This window comes from Branchiostoma floridae, chromosome 17 (assembly GCF_000003815.2).
Source record: "Branchiostoma floridae strain S238N-H82 chromosome 17, Bfl_VNyyK, whole genome shotgun sequence".
In the NCBI taxonomy this organism is placed as follows: Eukaryota; Metazoa; Chordata; class Leptocardii; order Amphioxiformes; family Branchiostomatidae; genus Branchiostoma; species Branchiostoma floridae.
In genome coordinates this window covers 7155107-7173559 of record NC_049995.1, presented here as the reverse complement: position 1 = coordinate 7173559, position 18453 = coordinate 7155107, and the positions used below count along the sequence as shown (strand labels likewise).

General features: G+C 41.1%; 1 protein-coding gene across 3 annotated transcripts in view; it reads left to right on the top strand.

Moving 5' to 3' along the window:
- The window catches only part of LOC118404540 (exostosin-like 3), a 19185-nt gene extending 961 nt beyond the window's left edge, over positions 1-18224 (top strand). The window contains exons 1-13 of one of the 3 annotated variants that reach the window (XM_035803687.1): positions 1984-2058; positions 2205-2431; positions 3855-4022; positions 4690-6270; positions 9024-9356; positions 11572-11739; positions 12402-12582; positions 13356-14054; positions 14430-15262; positions 15861-15988; positions 16522-16666; positions 17188-17316; positions 17686-18224. In XM_035803687.1, coding sequence (XP_035659580.1) covers positions 9108-9356; positions 11572-11739; positions 12402-12582; positions 13356-14054; positions 14430-15262; positions 15861-15988; positions 16522-16666; positions 17188-17316; positions 17686-17895 — 2742 coding nt within the window. In that variant the 5' untranslated portion in view covers positions 1984-2058; positions 2205-2431; positions 3855-4022; positions 4690-6270; positions 9024-9107 and the 3' untranslated portion in view covers positions 17896-18224. Of the gene's footprint in view, positions 1-1983; positions 2059-2186; positions 2432-3854; positions 4023-4689; positions 6271-9023; positions 9357-11571; positions 11740-12401; positions 12583-13355; positions 14055-14429; positions 15263-15860; positions 15989-16521; positions 16667-17187; positions 17317-17685 lie in introns of those variants that run through there. The other 2 variants (XM_035803688.1, XM_035803686.1) reach the window with 2 other exon arrangements.
- The last annotated feature ends 229 nt before the right edge of the window (positions 18225-18453 follow it).

Sequence of the window (18453 nt, the reverse complement as noted above, 5' to 3'; positions counted from 1 at the left end):
GTATTAAATAAGAATAACGCACATTTTGGTATAGGCACCTGCCCAAGGGATATCGTCACCTCCAACATGACTGTTTTTGCTAGTATTTAGGAACTGATGCATTTAAAACAAAAGAAACATTGTCCTCGGACAACATCGGACGATCCCCTTTTCGCGCCGAAACATACATACAAAACAGGCCGGCATTGTGAATGGCGCGAAATGTCGGCTTCGTTTCAGAGTCCGTGATTTATTTTGATGGAACACCCAACAATCTCCGCCAAAGCTACATGATTGAAAAACCGGACAGTGCAGATAATTTACCTGAGAAACAGAAAATAAAGTGAGAGGCGAGGCGTAACTCGCTCGAATCTGTACAAGTTGCAGTGCTATCTGTTTCGGCGCGATAAGGGGATCGTTCGATATGTAGTGATCAAGGGTATGTTGTCAGAGAAAAATGTTTCTTTTTTTTTTTTATGTCACTGCCAGTTGGACAACTGTGAGTTCAACCAAAATTCGTGGAAGCTTACGTGTAATTATCGCTGTGCTGTCTGCAAAGGAGAAGGTAAGGATTGACCCAAACTCGCTCTTGTAACAGTCCAGAATGGCACGGTGCGTGAACCTTCCCCACCGCCATTGTTTTGATTTCGTCCCGTCGCCGCGCGGTTTACTCGCAGGCAAGCTCATTCATGTTTAGTCTCCCGGGGACTATAGCTTCGTAGACAGGTCACAATGCGACTTACAGGTCCACGAAAGTAATTGTCAACAACTGCGGACTGAACTCCAGAATGGCGGAGTGATTATTTACCGCTGAGAGGACCGAGGTTCACGGAGCAAAATGGCTGGCTAGAAGTTTTGGATCTGTGACGTCAGACTCTCAGAACGCGGCCATTACGTCATCGGCCAGCGCGGCGGGGAAAGGAGGAGAGCGCGAAGTTCAAACGTGTCTACAGGGTCATATTAGGCGGATCAATGTAAAAATTGACGTACATCAACTTTTTAATGAGTAAACTACTGGAAAATAATGAATTGAAAATTTTCTGATGCTGTCCTTTAAGTTAACACTGGTACTTTACCAGTGTTTGTGTAGCATTTAGCAACAGCTATATCAACTTGCGCGTAGATAGTGTTTATAATGAGAAACTATTATTCACGTTTTTGTCAGTGCTTTGGAAATGTTTCCAGCACAAGAAAGAAAACACTGTGACAAATTGAAAACATATAGCTGACGTATTCCGTACCATAGACGGTGTTGATTTATACGTTCGCAGTAGCACTGTTTTTATGCCACCTCAGCTGCAAAAATTGTCTTTTTCATTTCAATGTCATGTTTGCACCGAACAATATAGTATCGACTTTCGAGGTATGACATCTTACGGTACGGTAATAAGGTGCCATATAGGTACCAGGTAACACACCATATACGTTACTCCCCAGGTGCAGTATAGTACCAGGTAGCGCACCTGTAATATGTAGTAACCAGCTGCTCTTGGGGGGGGGGGGGGGGGGCGAAAACGCTAAAGGGGGGCGAAAACGCTAGTGATTTCCCCCCCCGGGGGGCAAAATCGCTGGGGGGGCGAGATCGCTGTCACACCGGTACAGAAAATTCAGGTCCAGGTCCGGTTCAGGTCCAGAGGATCAGGTCCAGGTCCGGACCTGAACCTGGACCTGATTCAGTATGACTCATACTAATGGTCCATTTCACTACAAAGAAATCTGTTTGGTGGAGTATTAGACTTACACTGGCTTTTTAAAATCCTACAACGCTAACTGCACCAGTACGATTGGCTGTAAAACTTGGTAGAAATTACTATAAACTCTACTCTACTTCACTCTTGTTATTTTCTTCCACCTGCAAGCGCCAAAACGTGTGAATGCCTGATGAAATAATCTGTTAATTTTCTAATCGGTCCAACATCCGGTCCACCTAATTTTTTCAGGTCCGGTTTTTCTGGACCGGTCCAATAAGAAAAACCGGTTTTGTACCGGTACACTGTACCGATACCCAGCCCTAGTGCGGAACACTCACATATTAACCTTCCGCCTTTTTACTTCAAACCTGCATTCTCCTCCGCACTGGTAAGCTTTGGCACTCGGTAATTTAGCATAAAACTACGTAATACTATACACACTGCCTGGTGCCTGGTGATAGACAATGGTATAGGGTAAGTCATTCACCCTATATACTAATTCTAAACCATAAACAGCATATCAATCTTCTACAGGTAGAACGATGTTTACTCGGTCGTTCAGAAGCCTGAATCGTCTCGCCCGACAACACTCCACGTTTCGCGACGATGGCGGTCCCCGGTGGTCTCGGTACGGCACAGCGGCCGGGGCTGTTATATCTACCGGAGCCTCCCTGGTGGCGATGTACTCAGCGTACGACTCAAGGAAGAATCTGCAGGCGCACAGAAGGAAGGAGTTCGGACGAGCTTTTGCAGAACTTCAGGTACGAGGGAGGTTCAAAAAGTAATGCCACTGGTTTTATAATGGGCTCATGTTTTCATCGAATGAGTTGAAATTTGGCACAAAGGTACAAGAATATATCCTCTTGAGATTTACATATCTCAATTTGTTGTTAAGATTTTTATGAGTGACTGAGTTGAGTTCAAGATGACCACACCCTTGTTATCCCGTCGGAAGAAATTAGAGGGTCAATTAACGTGCAATTGATAATGTCTCTAAATCACTTGTAGCTATTGTAAGGAACTAAAATTGCACATGTATCAAGTTTGATTTCTCTATAAGCCACATGCCTATTTTCATATTTGAAATACAATCACTTATTATTTTTTTCGTTCCTGGTGTGAAGTAAGGTCGTCAGGGTCGTAATTAGCAGTGGGTTAGGGGTGGGCTGCTTAAAGTTTGCATAACCGAATTTTTTTACTAAATGAGAAAAATCAAACTTAACACACTTCTTGATCTTGAAACATTTGATAATGGTGCCAAGTTTCGCATGTTTTGGCCAATGGAAAAGCAGTCTACAAAAACCTTTATTCAACAAATCACGTATTTGGCTATTAATTAAACTGTCTGTAATATAGCCACTCGCTCCATTCTAGTGGCTGTAAAAGATGAACCATTGAGAGTTCAAACATGAAATTTGGCATGTAATCTATAGAGACATTTGTAATTGTACAGGTGAAATTTCAGCCTCCTACAATAGTCTTAAAATGGTAAGATCTAGAGGAACTGATCTCCTGACAAGCTTTTAAGGGTGTGGTCATCTTAAAATCATCTCAGTTGCTCATAAAAATCTGAACCACAAATTGAGATATCTCAAACTCAAGAGGATATAGTGTTGTACATTTGTGTCAAATTTCAACTCATTCGATGAAAACATGAGCCTGTTATAAAACCAGTGGCATTACTTTTTGAACCGCCCTCGTATTAAAAACCGGTCCCTGTGCTTTTTATCGAAATTATATCATTGCGTGTACACGCGTACGCATACATTGTATATGAAACATGTAAACACTTGCATGCACATGGACGAACATAGTTCACCAATGTCTATACAACCTCCTCGATTGCACACGTACGCTCGCACACACACACACACACACACACACACGCGCGCGCGCGCATACATATACGCACACACGCAAGGACACACACATTATAAAAGTACACGCAAGCACACGCGCTCGCACACGCACGCACGCACACATACTAACGGCGCACGCATAAACACACACGCGCGCGCACCGCCACACTCACACGACATGCACCAGAGATAGGAGAAGGGGAAGAAAAGAAAGCAAAGAAAGAGAGAAATAAAGAGTGAGAGAGATAACAAGCACACAGGCAAGCCAAAACCAACACTTCGCTGGGGGTGAAGTAATATGACGTCACACCCGTCTATTTTGCAGGATGGTTACTACACGAGTGAGATGCACCAGGCCATGAGGAGGCTCTACACGCTGAAGAAAAGAGCGGAGAGCGAAGGCCGCGAATGGGACGACGTGTGCGGGGAATGGGCGGCTGACGACCTGACTTTCGCCCTGACACCCGCGGGGAAACCCTCTGGAGAAAAACTGGTGGGTTTGAATAGCACTTTGTCGTGAAAACATATATTAGTGGGTTACTTCTTCTACCGATCTCTGCCCCTCCTCTTTCTGTCTTCCGTCCCCAGCCCTTACATGTAAGTGTCTTCCACTGAGCTATCTAATGATTACAACAATACAGCTAACGTTAGTGTATTGTACACACGTTTTCAAATATTCTTTCATTAACCACTGCTTATTAAATAAACCATTAGAACTAATCTCAAAAGCAAGAACCAACTAGCCTTTTAAGCACTGCATGCGCAAATAGCTGATGCTCAAGAAGTGTCTCAGATTGAGGTCTATGACCTCCGTCAGATCAACTGTCTATATGGACTATACCACGATACTACAAATGTATCAGCCAGGGGGTGTCAGTGAGCTACAGCTGCTAGGATGTCAAATATCTTTTTGTGTCCCAATAACTAACAACATACGAAAATTCCTGCAAGTCCATTTAACAAGATATCAATTGCAAGTTACAAGTGGCCACACGCATGCAAGGTCAAACGGAACCCAAAAGCTCGATTTAGACAAGCTCGATTTAGATTGTACACAGGTGGTTTGCTTCAGCGCCGTTGGACTCAGCGTAGGAGAATGGATTTAAATTGTCTTTATAGTGGGCTTATTTTAATATCGTTATCTCTGTGTTGTTTTTCAGAGCCGCAAGAAAGAGGTGGAAGAAATAGAAGAAGCCAGGAGAAAATGGAGTGCCTTCTACATCAAGTTTCGCTCCCTCTATAAACGGGGTGTTATCTCTGGAGAAGACGTCAAGCAATATCATTTCCCCAGTGGCACTCAAATGAAAGGGTATATCTCCATAGTTGACGCACTAGAACATGCAGGAAGTGTCATTTTTGTCGGAAACGACCACAAGTACATTTCTAACTACACAAAGGAGAAGGTAGCCGGGTTTCTGGACACTACTTTCCTTGGTGGCAACGTCGCACCATCTAGAGAGAAACTTCTTGAGAGGAATGAGAAATATCTACACCTGAGAAAGAAAGTGATGGAAAATGTGAAAGCTACTACGCCCAAGAAATAACATGTTAGAAAAAGACTTTAGATTTATTTTAGGAAGGTATAAGTGTCTTACGAGGTTTAGCTTCATTGCAGTGCCTTAAAAGCATTCAGACGTACATGTATGCAAGAAGGGATGGAAAGATTATGCATATGAAAACATAAATCGTTGCTTTGCATAATTTGTATAACCTACGTTAAAGATGCCTTGCGCCTTAGAAACAGCGTATTTGAATCATGTTATTAGTAACATTCTGGTATAACCGGTCGTTTTGCAAATGATTGTCAGTTCACTTTAGTCGTTTCGCTACATGGTGAAAGTCGCTTCGCTACATATTCGACTTCGTTCCGCTACAGGAAACAAGATCGTTTCGGTTCATTTGGATACATTTTTCTGTATACATGTAAATTAATAACATCCCTGATGTGCCTTGTAACCACTTGTACTATACACTGTTCAGTCACCAGGGCGTTGGTCAGCCTTGAACTAGTTGCGTTGCCCTGGCTGTATGTTTAATACAGCCTAGCTAATAAAAAAAAATCTACAAAAAACCACTAATGTTTCAATAGTAAGTACATACTCTAAGTGATCATTGCTTTAAAGGCCACGTATGATTTGTACCATCTATATAAGTACACCTACCATCTATTGTGTTGCTTTGTTGTTATTAGTTATCCTATATATACAGTAAACTTTTATATCTTAGAATGTTTATTTTTTTTTCATCTTATCTAATTGGTCTTTGAGGGAGAGTAATTGTATACTTTTCGTATTCCAACTGTTTGCACTGTTTTAGATGAAATATATCTTTGATAAGTTACAGAGATTGACTCGCTTTTGATTTGCTTAGAAGGCAATGTTAATGCACAGACGACTAGGTGTTTTTCTGAAGTTTAATCGTTCATTCAGCAAGCCGCATGAAACTACCCCGTGTAAGAACGACATCTAGCGAGATTTAGCGGGTAAACACACATGCACACGTCAGGCAGCACTCCCTGTGACTCGTTCCCTGGGTACGAGAGCAGGTCAAAGGTTATCAGTTAATATGGCGGCCCGAGGTTTGCGATTAGTGTAGATTTTGATCAACAGGAAAGCGTAAAAAAACAGAACTATGAAATCATTTCCTTTTTCCTGCCTGATTCTGAAGTTCCGTGAGTTACAGACGTCCTAGACTCATGGAAGAAACCATCTACGCAGGATTTTTAGCGCTGGAAAGACATGGTAAGTACAGGTTTGATGCTTTTTGCGTTTGTCAAAAAATTTTGATTAGAAAATTAATAGAATCCAAAACGTTTGGTGATCAGAAATATTATACTAGAAAGTCTCTATCAAAGAAAGGAATACAACACCATAGTTTTGGGAAGAATAGGAAGATGCTGGTTTTGTATGAAGTGTTCTTTTTATTCGGTATTCCTGACCACATTTATATACCACGAGTGTAGACGATTAGAAATTCAAATGTAGGGCAATTTTAATCTCCAAGCAGATGTTAGGTAGGAGATCGTAACTTTTTCTAAACTGTCTGGCCTGAGGTTGGTGCCTGTGGGAAGAGGTCAGCAGGCCAAAAATGTTACCAGTCTTTTGCTAAATTATATACATGTACATTAGGGCAATCTGTTTGTTTGTGCCCCCCTCCCCCTTCCTGTTGAGATTGGTGTAGATGTTTGATCACCTGTTTTGATACAGGGGTTTTATTAGCGTCTGTATAATGTGTCCCCGCACAATGCCACTGAATTCTGAAGAGCCCCCTTTGCATCCCTTTTTTGCAAAATTTGTTTTTCTAGTTTCTCATTTCCTTATCGGATTTATCAGTTTGACACAAGCATCAATAATGTATCTCATCAGTCCATATACATCTGTGAATACTTCCAAAGGTAGCTAAAAACAACTTTAATTTTTAATGGTACCAAACCAATTCTCTTGGGAATATTTTTTCAGTGAAAAAAAAGTTTTTAAAGTCAAGCATTCAGATTTCTTGAAGGGAAGACACAGAGAGAAAAACATACGATTATTCTTACGTTTATACAATTATACCTATCTGTCCTCTTATCTGTAGTAAATATACAAAATACAAAGATACAGTAATTGTGTTTGTTCCCTTTGTTTAACTAGGGGTGGTTAATTACCGGTATGTTCACATATTTTGGGGCTTATATTTATATACTGGTCCAGGAAAATAACTATCTACTATCTAGCAAAGCAGATGAAAGCCTATAGTCATTTTTACAAAGTTTCTATTGTAAAACTTTGTCCTGAAACAGAGGCAGTTATACTAGTGTTGTTTCAATGAAGATATAGGATATGAAAACGCCAATGGACGTCGGATACGCCACCAAACACATTTCTTTGTTCTAGTAGTGAAATGCACCATTGTTTCACCCATCCCCGGCCATTCACAAGTTTTCACAAACAATAAGGTCCAGGTTCAGGTCAGGACCTACATTTTGCACTTTTGTAGACCTAATCCTCGGGACCCGGACCTACTGAATTTTCTGTACCGGTACCTACTCCTAACACTGACATTTTCAAAGTCACTGAAATCCTTTGATGCAAAGATTTTTGCATGTGCTTCTCACTGCTTGTGACACTAATTATAACACGGTAACAGACTATCACTGTTGAAGAACTCTTGTTTTCTACATGTACTTTCTGTTCAACAGAGTGTGTCACATAAATCATTCAAACTTCCCCAGTGCAAAAAGCCTCATGGGAATGTACTTAATTGGTAGATTAAAGACAGGCCATTATCCTTAAATGGTCAGCAGATAAGGTACACTTTCACTCCCAGGTTCTTGACAGGATTTTGTACTAGCGTATTTACTAATAGCTAGGCAGTGAATTGACAATGACCAATCGAGGGGATGGTATGGAAGGAAGGTCTTGGCCCTTACACATGAAAGACATTTTGAAAATGAAGGGTAAGATATTGGTATTCTATTTCTAAGGTAAGGGTCCATTCTAGGGGAGTTCTTCTACACTATATATAATTTGATTTTGAAGGTTTTTATTGGTCACTTTGTACTTTGCAATTTTAATCTTTGATTCGACAATTGTTCCACAAGTAGATAATAGCATTTAGTTGAAATTTACCATAATCATGGTCCTTATTTAGCATGGTATTTGCAAATTATAGCATGCTGGCCTATACTGCTAATGTACACTAGCTAGGATCCTGCTATACATGAAAGTGGTATACAGAAATGTCACTAGAGGTATGAAGATCCTGGTTTGCTTATGTTCACAATCACAATTGCCTTAGGGCAACAATATTTAGTATTACATAATTGTTTAATTGGCAGTTTAGCATGATTATTATACATAGCTTAAAGTAAAAGTAGGTCAAAATTTACTGACAAATGCAAGAAAATTGGAACCACTTAGCAGGGCTCGAAATACTGGGTGCATAAATTGGAGCTGTGCACCCAATTATTTTCTGTGGGTGCACAGGGTGCACCCAAATATTTTCTTAAGTTTATGTATATAAAGATATCAAAGTATACTAGTATACATCATATTCTTAACATCTAAGTGTTAGAAAGATGATAAAAATGTCTGTCATGGTACTTGTTTAAGAATTTGATAGCTTGTAACTAAGTTTTGCTATTAGGTTATACTTAAATTTAAGTGGTGCACCCAAAATTTTTTTAGTGCACCCAATTTTTTAAGCTGGGTGCACCAGTGCACCTAATCCCAAAAATGAATTTCGAGCCCTGACTTAGCCTGGGTGTAGAGCTGTTAATCCATGCATTCCAGGTCTGTGTCTACCCTTTAAAATCAAATGTTCAGTTTCAACAACAGATTGTAGTTTCTAGATAGACTATCAATGTGCCCCCTCCATACTGAAGTTTGTGCGCACTTTCCTTTTTACATGTATGACAAGGTGGTATCATACTGAAGTTTGTATCCACTATCCTTTTCACAGGTATGACAAGGTGGTATCATACTGAAGTTTGTACCCACTGTCCCTTTCACAGGTATGACAAGTTGGTATCACACTGAAGTTTGCACCCACTACGAGAGGTAATCCAGCTGAGGTAGACGTCGATGTCCACGCCAAGATGCCCCTGTCACTAGACGTCCTCGCCACCCCCGTCCTCCGCTGTCTACACCACATCCGTCTGTCGCGTATCATCGGCATGTTGCTCGTCATCCTGATCGTGATCCCGCTCATCACGCACTGGTACCTGGGCAGCGTGGACGGGACCAATCAGAGACATGACCTGCCCGGCGTCGACTCGCCGGGAATTTTCCAGGACATGGATCCGAAAGAGTTGCGACACCACGTACACGAGCTACATAGAATCAAGGTATGCACTGTAACTGATTAATTCCATTTAGGCGTTGATTTGATCATATTGATGACATCCGCGTGCAATTTTTTGCCTTTTCCAATAATTAGAAAAATATTCAACCATACTGTAAATGTCACAAAGCTACTAAAAAGATATGCCGTAAAAATAATTGCAATCAAATATCAGAAAACGTCTACTGATGTCATAGAATGGCAAGGTCATCATCAATATGATCAATTCCAAGGTCACGGAAGATGTGAAAGATAAGAATGAAGGATCTATTGTTCGATATAGTTTATTAATAGTATGAACAAATGACTGAAAACACATACAGTATCTGTATGTGTTTTCAGTCATTTGTTCAACCTTCCTAAGCACTTACATTTCATAATAAAGGCAACTGTTTTTTGGCCAAACTTTTCGTTGTTATTCTCACACTCACATCAGTTTTTGGGTTTCCAGAGGATGTCATCCATACATGTATATACTAGTACTACTAGTAGTCAAATCCATATGGCCTCGTTTTGATTTGGCCTTATGGTACACAAAAAGGCATCATACACTTACAATATTATAGACAAGAAACGAGATAGTGATTATGTTTACAATACACTCACAAGTAGAAGACAGGTTGTAGCTAGTAATGCATAGATGAATGTATTTTTGACTTTTTGAGTACTAGTACTTGATGACAGAAAACAGTCACTGTTTGCCTCTGAGCTTCACATCCCCATAATTTACACACTAATGCATGCATCGTATCCTACATGTACTAGTAGGATGAAGGTAAATTTATGGAGTGCTTTCCATTAGACTGTGACTGGTTAAATGTTTCACTCACAATTTTCACAATACCAGTCTTCATTACATGACTGATTACATGTGGGTGCTTAGAATGACAAACAACACTATTATACTATCGTATCCACAATCTTAGGTACTAAGTATGAACATATTTTACATAATGCTTGCAAAATTTTGGGGGCAGGCATGCTTATGTACTAATGCTTTGCATTTCACCTCATTATACCAATCAGCATTGAAAGTAAAGCTGCCAGGGGACCCTATCTTCATATTTTAGTTTTACAAATAACCCTTATTTACTGCAAATTTTCTTCCAACAGTGACAGTTTTTAAAGGTAAAACTGTTACTGTTGCAGTGTTGGAAGAGAATTTGTAGTAACTGTATTCATACATGACTGATGGACCTCTTCAACGAAAATAACCCTTTAGTTTTGCTTAAATCAGAGAAATTTACCAGTTCTTCCATTCACAAAGAAACAGCAACACCCAGAATATTCATAAGCAACAATAGAAGAAAATCCAGGTCTTTACAACATGTTCTTATGGTAGAGGAAACAAATTTCAGTGACTGACAGTTTGTTTAAAGTTTATTGAAATATCTTATTTCCAGTCCTCAGTCAGTAATGAACTTCTGGAGCTGGAGAGTAAGTGTCAGTAATTGTAACATGTTATTTCCAGTCCTCAGTCAGTAATGAACTCCTGGAGCTGGAGAGTAAGCGACAGTAATTGTAACATGTTATTTCCAGTCGTCAGTCAGTAATGAACTCCTGGAGCTGGAGAGTAAGCGGCAGTAATTGTAACATGTTATTTGCAGTCATCAGTCAGTAATGAACTTCTGGAGCTGGAGAGTAAGCGGCAGTAATTGTAACATGTTATTTGCAGTCGTCAGTCAGTAATGAACTCCTGGAGCTGGAGAGTAAGCGGCAGTAATTGTAACATGTTATTTGCATTCATCAGTCAGTAATGAACTTCTGGAGCTGGAGAGTAAGCGACAGTAATTGTAACATGTTATTTCCAGTCCTCAGTCAGTAATGAACTCCTGGAGCTGGAGAGTAAGCGACAGTAATTATAACATGTTATTTCCAGTCATCAGTCAGTAATGAACTCCTGGAGCTGGAGAATAAGCGGCAGTAATTATAACATGTTATTTCCAGTCATCAGTCAGTAATGAACTCCTGGAGCTGGAGAGTAAGCGACAGTAATTATAACATGTTATTTGCAGTCATCAGTCAGTAATGAACTTCTGGAGCTGGAGAGTAAGCGACAGTAATTATAACATGTTATTTCCAGTCATCAGTCAGTAATGAACTCCTGGAGCTGGAGAATAAGCGACAGTAATTATAACATGTTATTTCCAGTCATCAGTCAGTAATGAACTTCTGGAGCTGGAGAGTAAGCGACAGTAATTGTAACATGTTATTTCCAGTCGTCAGTCAGTAATGAACTTCTGGAGCTGGAGAGTAAGCGACAGCGGCTACAGGGGAGCATCAGTCATTATAACGGGGAGGTCGAGCAGGCCAAGGTCGAACTGGAGACGGCACGGAACGAGCTCAACGCACTCAAGCTGCAACTCAGACAGACGCAGAAGGAACTGGTAGGAAATACTCTTGCCTTATTTAATCCCTTCCTTCCCTCTTTACCCCCCTCCATCCCTCCTTCCTTCCTTCCTGCATTTCTCCCATCCTTCCTTACATCTCTCCATGCATCCTCCCTTCTTCCTTCCTTAATTCCTTCCTTTTTTCCTTTTGCCCTTCACTACTTTCTTCCTTCCTGCCTTCCTCCTTTCTCCCTTCCTTCCCTCCCTCCATCCCTACTTCCTTCATCCTTTCTTCTTTACATCTTTTTGCCCTTCCATCCTTCTTTCCTTTCCTCCTTTCTTTCTTCCTTTGATCCTTTTTCCCTTCTCTCCCTTTTTCCCTTCCTTTCTTCCTTCCTGTCTTCCTTTCTTCCTTCCTTCCTTACACCTTGTTGCCCTTTCCTTCCTTCCTCCTTTCCTTCCTGCCATCCTTCCTCATTTTTTGCTTCCTTTCTTTCTTCCTTCCTTCTATCTCTCCCTCCCTCTCTTCATTCTTCATTTTTCCATTCTTTCACATGATATTATGCTTTAATCATTGTGCTCTTCGAGTGATTGCTTCACATATTGCCCATTGTTAGCAGCACTGATCTATTGTTCTTTTGACATTTTACTTTTGTTTAGGAAAAAAAAAAAAGATCAGAGATCGTGAAATTTTAACATTTCCCATTTGTGTATCTCAGGAAGAAACAATGGAGGCCCACCGACCGCGCGTGGCGCAGCCCCACCGTATCCTGCCCTCAGAGGACGATAACGTCCTCATCGCGCCTCCCGCCTCCTCCTCGTCATGTCGGCAGCACACCTGCTTCGACTACTCGCGCTGTTCTCTCACGTCAGGCTTCCCTGTATATGTTTATCCCACAGGTGAAGAATTAATTTCCCACTTATGTGGTATGTTTGTGTGTATTCAATTATTACCTTAAGTTTATGGTACTGGTATCTTTGTCAGGGATAAACAAGTCCACTAGCCCTATTGTCCAGGGCAAGTGAAAGTGCTGTTCGGGCAAGTGCATGTCCTACCCCACTTGTCCGATCGGGCAAGTAAGATTTTTCCATTGATTTTAGAGCAATTTTGATATACTTGTTACTTTTTAAAGTCATGACATCAAGCAATTGTCTACAGAGAATTCCATTGCTGGAAGTGAAAATGCATATACTAGTAACAGTGACATTTGAATTTTGGGCAAGTGAAAAATTGGTTCGGGCAAGTACATTTTTTATGTGCTTGCCCGATAGGACAAGTGGATTTTAGAAAACTTGTTCAACCCTGTTTGTGTGGACTTAAGTCAGTGCAGTTTGGTAGTTTAAAGTGCTATAAAAATCTTACAGTTGCTTTCATGTGTCAAGCTGACCTTTCTAACAGCATACTTCAAAATGTACTGTTTATGTATCATTTCTTTCATTAACAAATATCGGAAATACATGCACATTGATGAAACTTTGGCCCGGCATTGATAGTACTGTGTTTCAGAGTATACATACTATACAGTTGTTAATTTAAAGCTGAGAAATAATTACTTTAACTAAAAGTAAAGAGAAACTGAAAGCTTTGGTGCCTGTATAATCCTGGAGTGTATCTGTAAGTAAAAAATAGTCTTGAGACAGACTCACACAAATGTTGTTTTGTCTACTTTCAGAAGACAGCATCTTTCCCTTGGATTCTTACATACAAGACGTGACTCTGAGCAGTCTGGAACAGAACCTGTACCTATCCAGCAATCCTGCCACTGCCTGTGTGTACGTCGTTATAGTCGGTACTCTCGCGAGCAGACTGGGCGCTAAGGACATGGAGCGCAAACTTACCAGTCTCCCGTACTGGAGAGGGGACGGCAGAAACCACCTTCTCGTAAACATCGCCAGAGACTACAGCGCCGAAAACGTGCTCCGTAACATCGAGACCGGACGCGCGATGGTCGTACAATCCGAGTTTGTGTTCTCGCAGTATCGAGCTGGTTTCGATATTGTCATCCCGCCCGTGTTCACGTGGGAAGCGGGAAGGGACGCGTTCGATAGCATTCCTCCGCAAGTTCCCGCGCACAGAAAACACCTCTTTAGTTTTATCGGAGAGAAAGACTCCGCTGGTGTTATAGTATCAGAAAAAGGCGAACTTTTTTATAATGATGCGTCGTCGAATAGACGTGGCGCGGCAGGCGAGATGGACGTTCTTGCGGACTTGGTAGCGATCGAGAATAACGATGACGACAATCTCCTAGTGAAAGTGACTTGTGGGGGGGACAGTGTGCGGGGTTTGAGGGGGGAGTGGCAGTTGTGTGGAAAGCCACAGGAGAGACAACAGGTTCTTCGTGAATCAACCTTCAGTATAATCATTGTTGCAGGTAAGGAAGAGAATTTGTCTGATTTTGGTAGAAGTCATAATGACGCAGAATGTAAACTTACTGTATAACCAATACACTTATGGAATACATTAGGGATGACTGGTGTGCTTTGTTAAAAACATAAGCCTATAGCAATGGTACCTATAATAAAACCTAGCATGGTAATTGATACAACAAGAATTGCTATTTGTCTTTGATATATATAGAGTGAAGTATGCAAACGTTGGTGAATAGTTGATTGGCTTGCAAGATAATACATTGTTTATCTGAAACCTACTAAAACTAACATGTAATTTACAAATGAAAAATGAGAACATCTGCTGTTACAATAGTTCATTGTTTATTCCAACATGACGTATTACTGTTGTTTTTCAGCGTCCAGTGTATTGAGCTCAGTGTTGACAACAGTGCGGCTCTATGAGTCCCTTAAATACGGAGCCGTCCCGGTTATATTGGGCGAACAAGTACAGTTACCATTCAGTGAGGTTATAGACTGGCAGCAGGCAGCGTTCGTCTTTCCCCTGGCACGTGTCAGTGAACTGCACTTCTTCTTGCGTACCGTGAGCGACAGCGATTTGCTACGGATGCGCCGTCAAGGCCGCTTTCTGTGGGAAACGTACCTATCCTCACCGCAAGCCGTTTTGAACACAGTGTTAAGCGTCGTACGAACTAGAATATCCATCCCGCCGAAGACCGTTCCCGAGGAACCCTCGCCGACGGTGTACAACGAAGACACGTACCCTCTACTTCTCGAAGAGGTGGAGCCGATATCGGAAACGGGGATGGAATTCGGACCAGTAGAGCCGCCGTACGACTCGCCTAAGTTTCTGCGTAATTTCACTACCTCAGTTGTAGACAAACATACTTTGTGGAATAGTTTCCCGGGGCCGTTTTACCTGTACCCCTACCTCCCCTCCGATCCAGTGTTACCATCAGAAGCGAAGTTCATGGGATCGGGGTTGGGCTTTCGACCAATCAACAAAGGCTCGGGCGGCGCCGGGAAAGAGTTCCAGGAATCGCTGGGAGGGAACGTACCCAGAGAACAGTTCACTATCGTTATGCTGACGTACGAGCGCGAGTCGGTTTTGATCAACTCTCTCCAGCGACTGATCGGACTGCCGTACCTGAACAAGGTGCTGGTGGTGTGGAACTCGCCCAACTTGCCGTCCGAGGACCTGAGATGGCCCGATATTGGAGTCCCCATAGTTGTGCGTATCTTTCAATTCACCTCTGCTTTGTTTGAAGTTTTGACATGTTACAGTATTAGATGTATTGCATATATCAGAGGCTAGATTATGACCAGGCTGGTTTCATCATTGATGCTTTTTTGTTTCCACTGCAAAGGAAATCGTTCATACAATTTTGAACTGTCATTGTTGTAATTTGTAGTTTTGCATTTTCGTATTTCGGCTTGTGCCTTCTCTTAGGGAAACAGCGAGCAATTACACATTTCAACAGATTTTCCGTTATGAAAGAACTAGACTTTACTTGACCTACACTGAAAATGATTCTGACTTACCCAAATTTTGGGCTGACTCTGTCAGCCTTGATTATGGCATGGACCTCTACTGCAGATTCCTAGACGTGATATGTGACATGTGATATGTGACATGTGACTTCAGCTATAGGTCAAAATGCCAGAAAACATAGGTGAACAAGTATGATGGAGTCAGATGATAATTTTGATAGGTCCCAACTTTTTCAATGTTGGCCAGGCAAAGTTTAGCTCTTTCCCAAATGTCATTTGCCAACCAAAATAAGCTTTCTTGCTAATATTTTACCTCATTTTTCCCTTCACATGTTCAGGTCATTAGAACAAAAAAGAACAGTTTGAATAACCGCTTCCTACCATACGACGTGATCGAGACAGAAGCCATCTTGTCAATCGACGATGACGCACATCTGCGACACGACGAGATTCTTTTCGGTTTCAGGTAAGATGTAAGACGTAAAATTTATTTGATACAGAGAATGAACTTGTAAGTACCTTATATAGTGTCTGTGATGACAAGTGGAAAAAAATAGGAAAATTGATCTCAAACCAGAATAAGCTAGATAAAGAGCTTTGTACTCTTCCAATGGTCATGACCATTAGCTAATTATATACAGTAGTGTTTACAGATTAATTATACCAGGGAAAGTACCTTAGCTCAATTCAACAAGTACAATGAACAGTGGACCATGGCTGAATGTTCTGGCCTAAGGACACAGTACATGTCTGGTGAGTGACAGCAGCTGAGATTCAAACTCCCAACCTCTTGGATGTCACTATATCAGATGGTGTCTGAAACATCTGACCGTTTCCAAAATCACAAAATTTTTGGCATATCTTATTACCCGGATGTCTAACCTTCATGTCGTGTCCCAACCTCTTAGTCTAGATCTAGAGGCATGGTTGCTAACCATTGGAGTATGCGCACTATATTTCTAACAAAACTGGATCTATATTCCACCCCCTCTCTCCCAGGGTATGGCGTGAGGCTCGTGACAGGGTGGTGGGTTTCCCGGGACGGTTCCACGCGTGGGACGGCTCGCACCAGTCCTGGCTCTACAACTCCAACTACTCCTGTGAACTGTCCATGGTCCTCACTGGGGCAGCGTTCTTTCACAAGGTGGGTTTGTATCTGGTAACTGGTAAACTACCTCGAGACTTAAATGTAACACACCAGTTTTGTGCATAAGGTACAAGCTGCATATATTTCATGTATCAACATGGCAATTTGTGTACGTGGAAAACAGCATTAGTTGCACCCGTCCCTTGAATAGTTGTGTAAATGAAACCTGTTTGTGCTGGAACTTACAGGTTTAAATTTGTTCCATAATAATTTCTTTCAACATGGTAAGAAACACTATTCGATCTTCACAGACCTTTCGCCCTTCCAAAATAATGTTGCCGAGTCCCCTAAAAATCTTCTCACCAAAAAAAGGTGTTATTAAACTAAGCTAAGTAACTAAACTAACTCTGTCAGCAAAATCCGCCGCTCAAAAAATAGGAAATAGCATTTTAGAGGGTCTAGATTTCGGTGATTAACAGGATTTTCTGCCAGAACTAGAGGATAGGAAAAAATTTCAGGCTGGCTAGAACACTGATTAAAACCGTAACTTACATGTGCCCTCTTTTCCTCTTCTCCAGTATTATGCGTACCTGTACTCGTACGTGATGCCCCAGGTCATCAGAGACAAGGTTGACGAGTACCTGAACTGTGAAGACATCGCTATGAACTTCCTGGTCTCACACATCACACGGAAACCTCCCATCAAGGTAGTATTGGGATAGCAACTTGTTTATTCTCATTGACGATGGGTGATCGGAAAGTTTGAAAGAGGATAAAAATCTTTGAAAGGGGCAAAATGATGTCATTCTGTATTTGACAATTTTTGACATAGAGTGTCTAGAAAATTTGTGAACATTTTTGCCATTTTGACTTCTAAAAAGTCTGGGTTTTTTTGCTGCCCAAAAATTAAACAAACGATCTGCAAAAAAATTCTTCTTTGTTTTTGTTCAAGATTTTTTTTAGAATGCTCATGTTCCACTTGTTGATGCTGTCTTATTCAATGATGTTTGGTACTTGTTATATTTCTTACATTAGACAACTCATAATACCCATTCTAACCTGTTTCTTCAATACAGGTAACGTCGCGTTGGACGTTTCGTTGTCCCGGTTGTCCGCAGGCTCTCTCGCACGATGACTCCCACTTCCAGGAGCGACACAAGTGTATAAACTATTTTGTCCAGGTGTACGGTTACATGCCGCTTCTAAACACACAGTTTCGCGTCGACTCAGTTCTCTTCAAAACTAGACTACCTCACGACAAGCAGAAGTGTTTTAAGTTTATATAAGGCCACACTGGTTCATTTTAGTGGTTGTCAAGCATTAGGCCATACTGGTTTTATTATATGGATAACATCCTCTGGGAACCCTAAATCTTATGCGAGCGTGCTGATGAATAAAAAACAAAAAGTTTGGCCATTACGAACTTCAGTTCTATATTAGTGGTCAGGAAGGTTGAACATATGACCAAAAACACAGAACATATAGCATACCTAACAATGAATTCCTTATTTTTTCACATTTTTGTTTTTTGACCTTGGAAGACTTAGCTCTTTTTGTCCATTTTTTAAATACATTTTTAACAATGTTCAGCATGTATTTGCTCACTTTTCAACTTTAAAAAAAAAAATCTTTGTTTACGGTATGGTTGCAAAGTATTTGTGGAACCAAACAAAAATTGATGCAGATGTAGATGTCATCCATATAGTCAACTCTTTGTGGTCTTAGTAAAATTTTAGCAAGAGGATAACCTGAAAACAGAGGATGGGGATGAGAACATGAATCTTCCTGAAACTGTGTAATACCCCCCTCACATTAGGCGAAAATCGATCGGAACGACGAGTCTG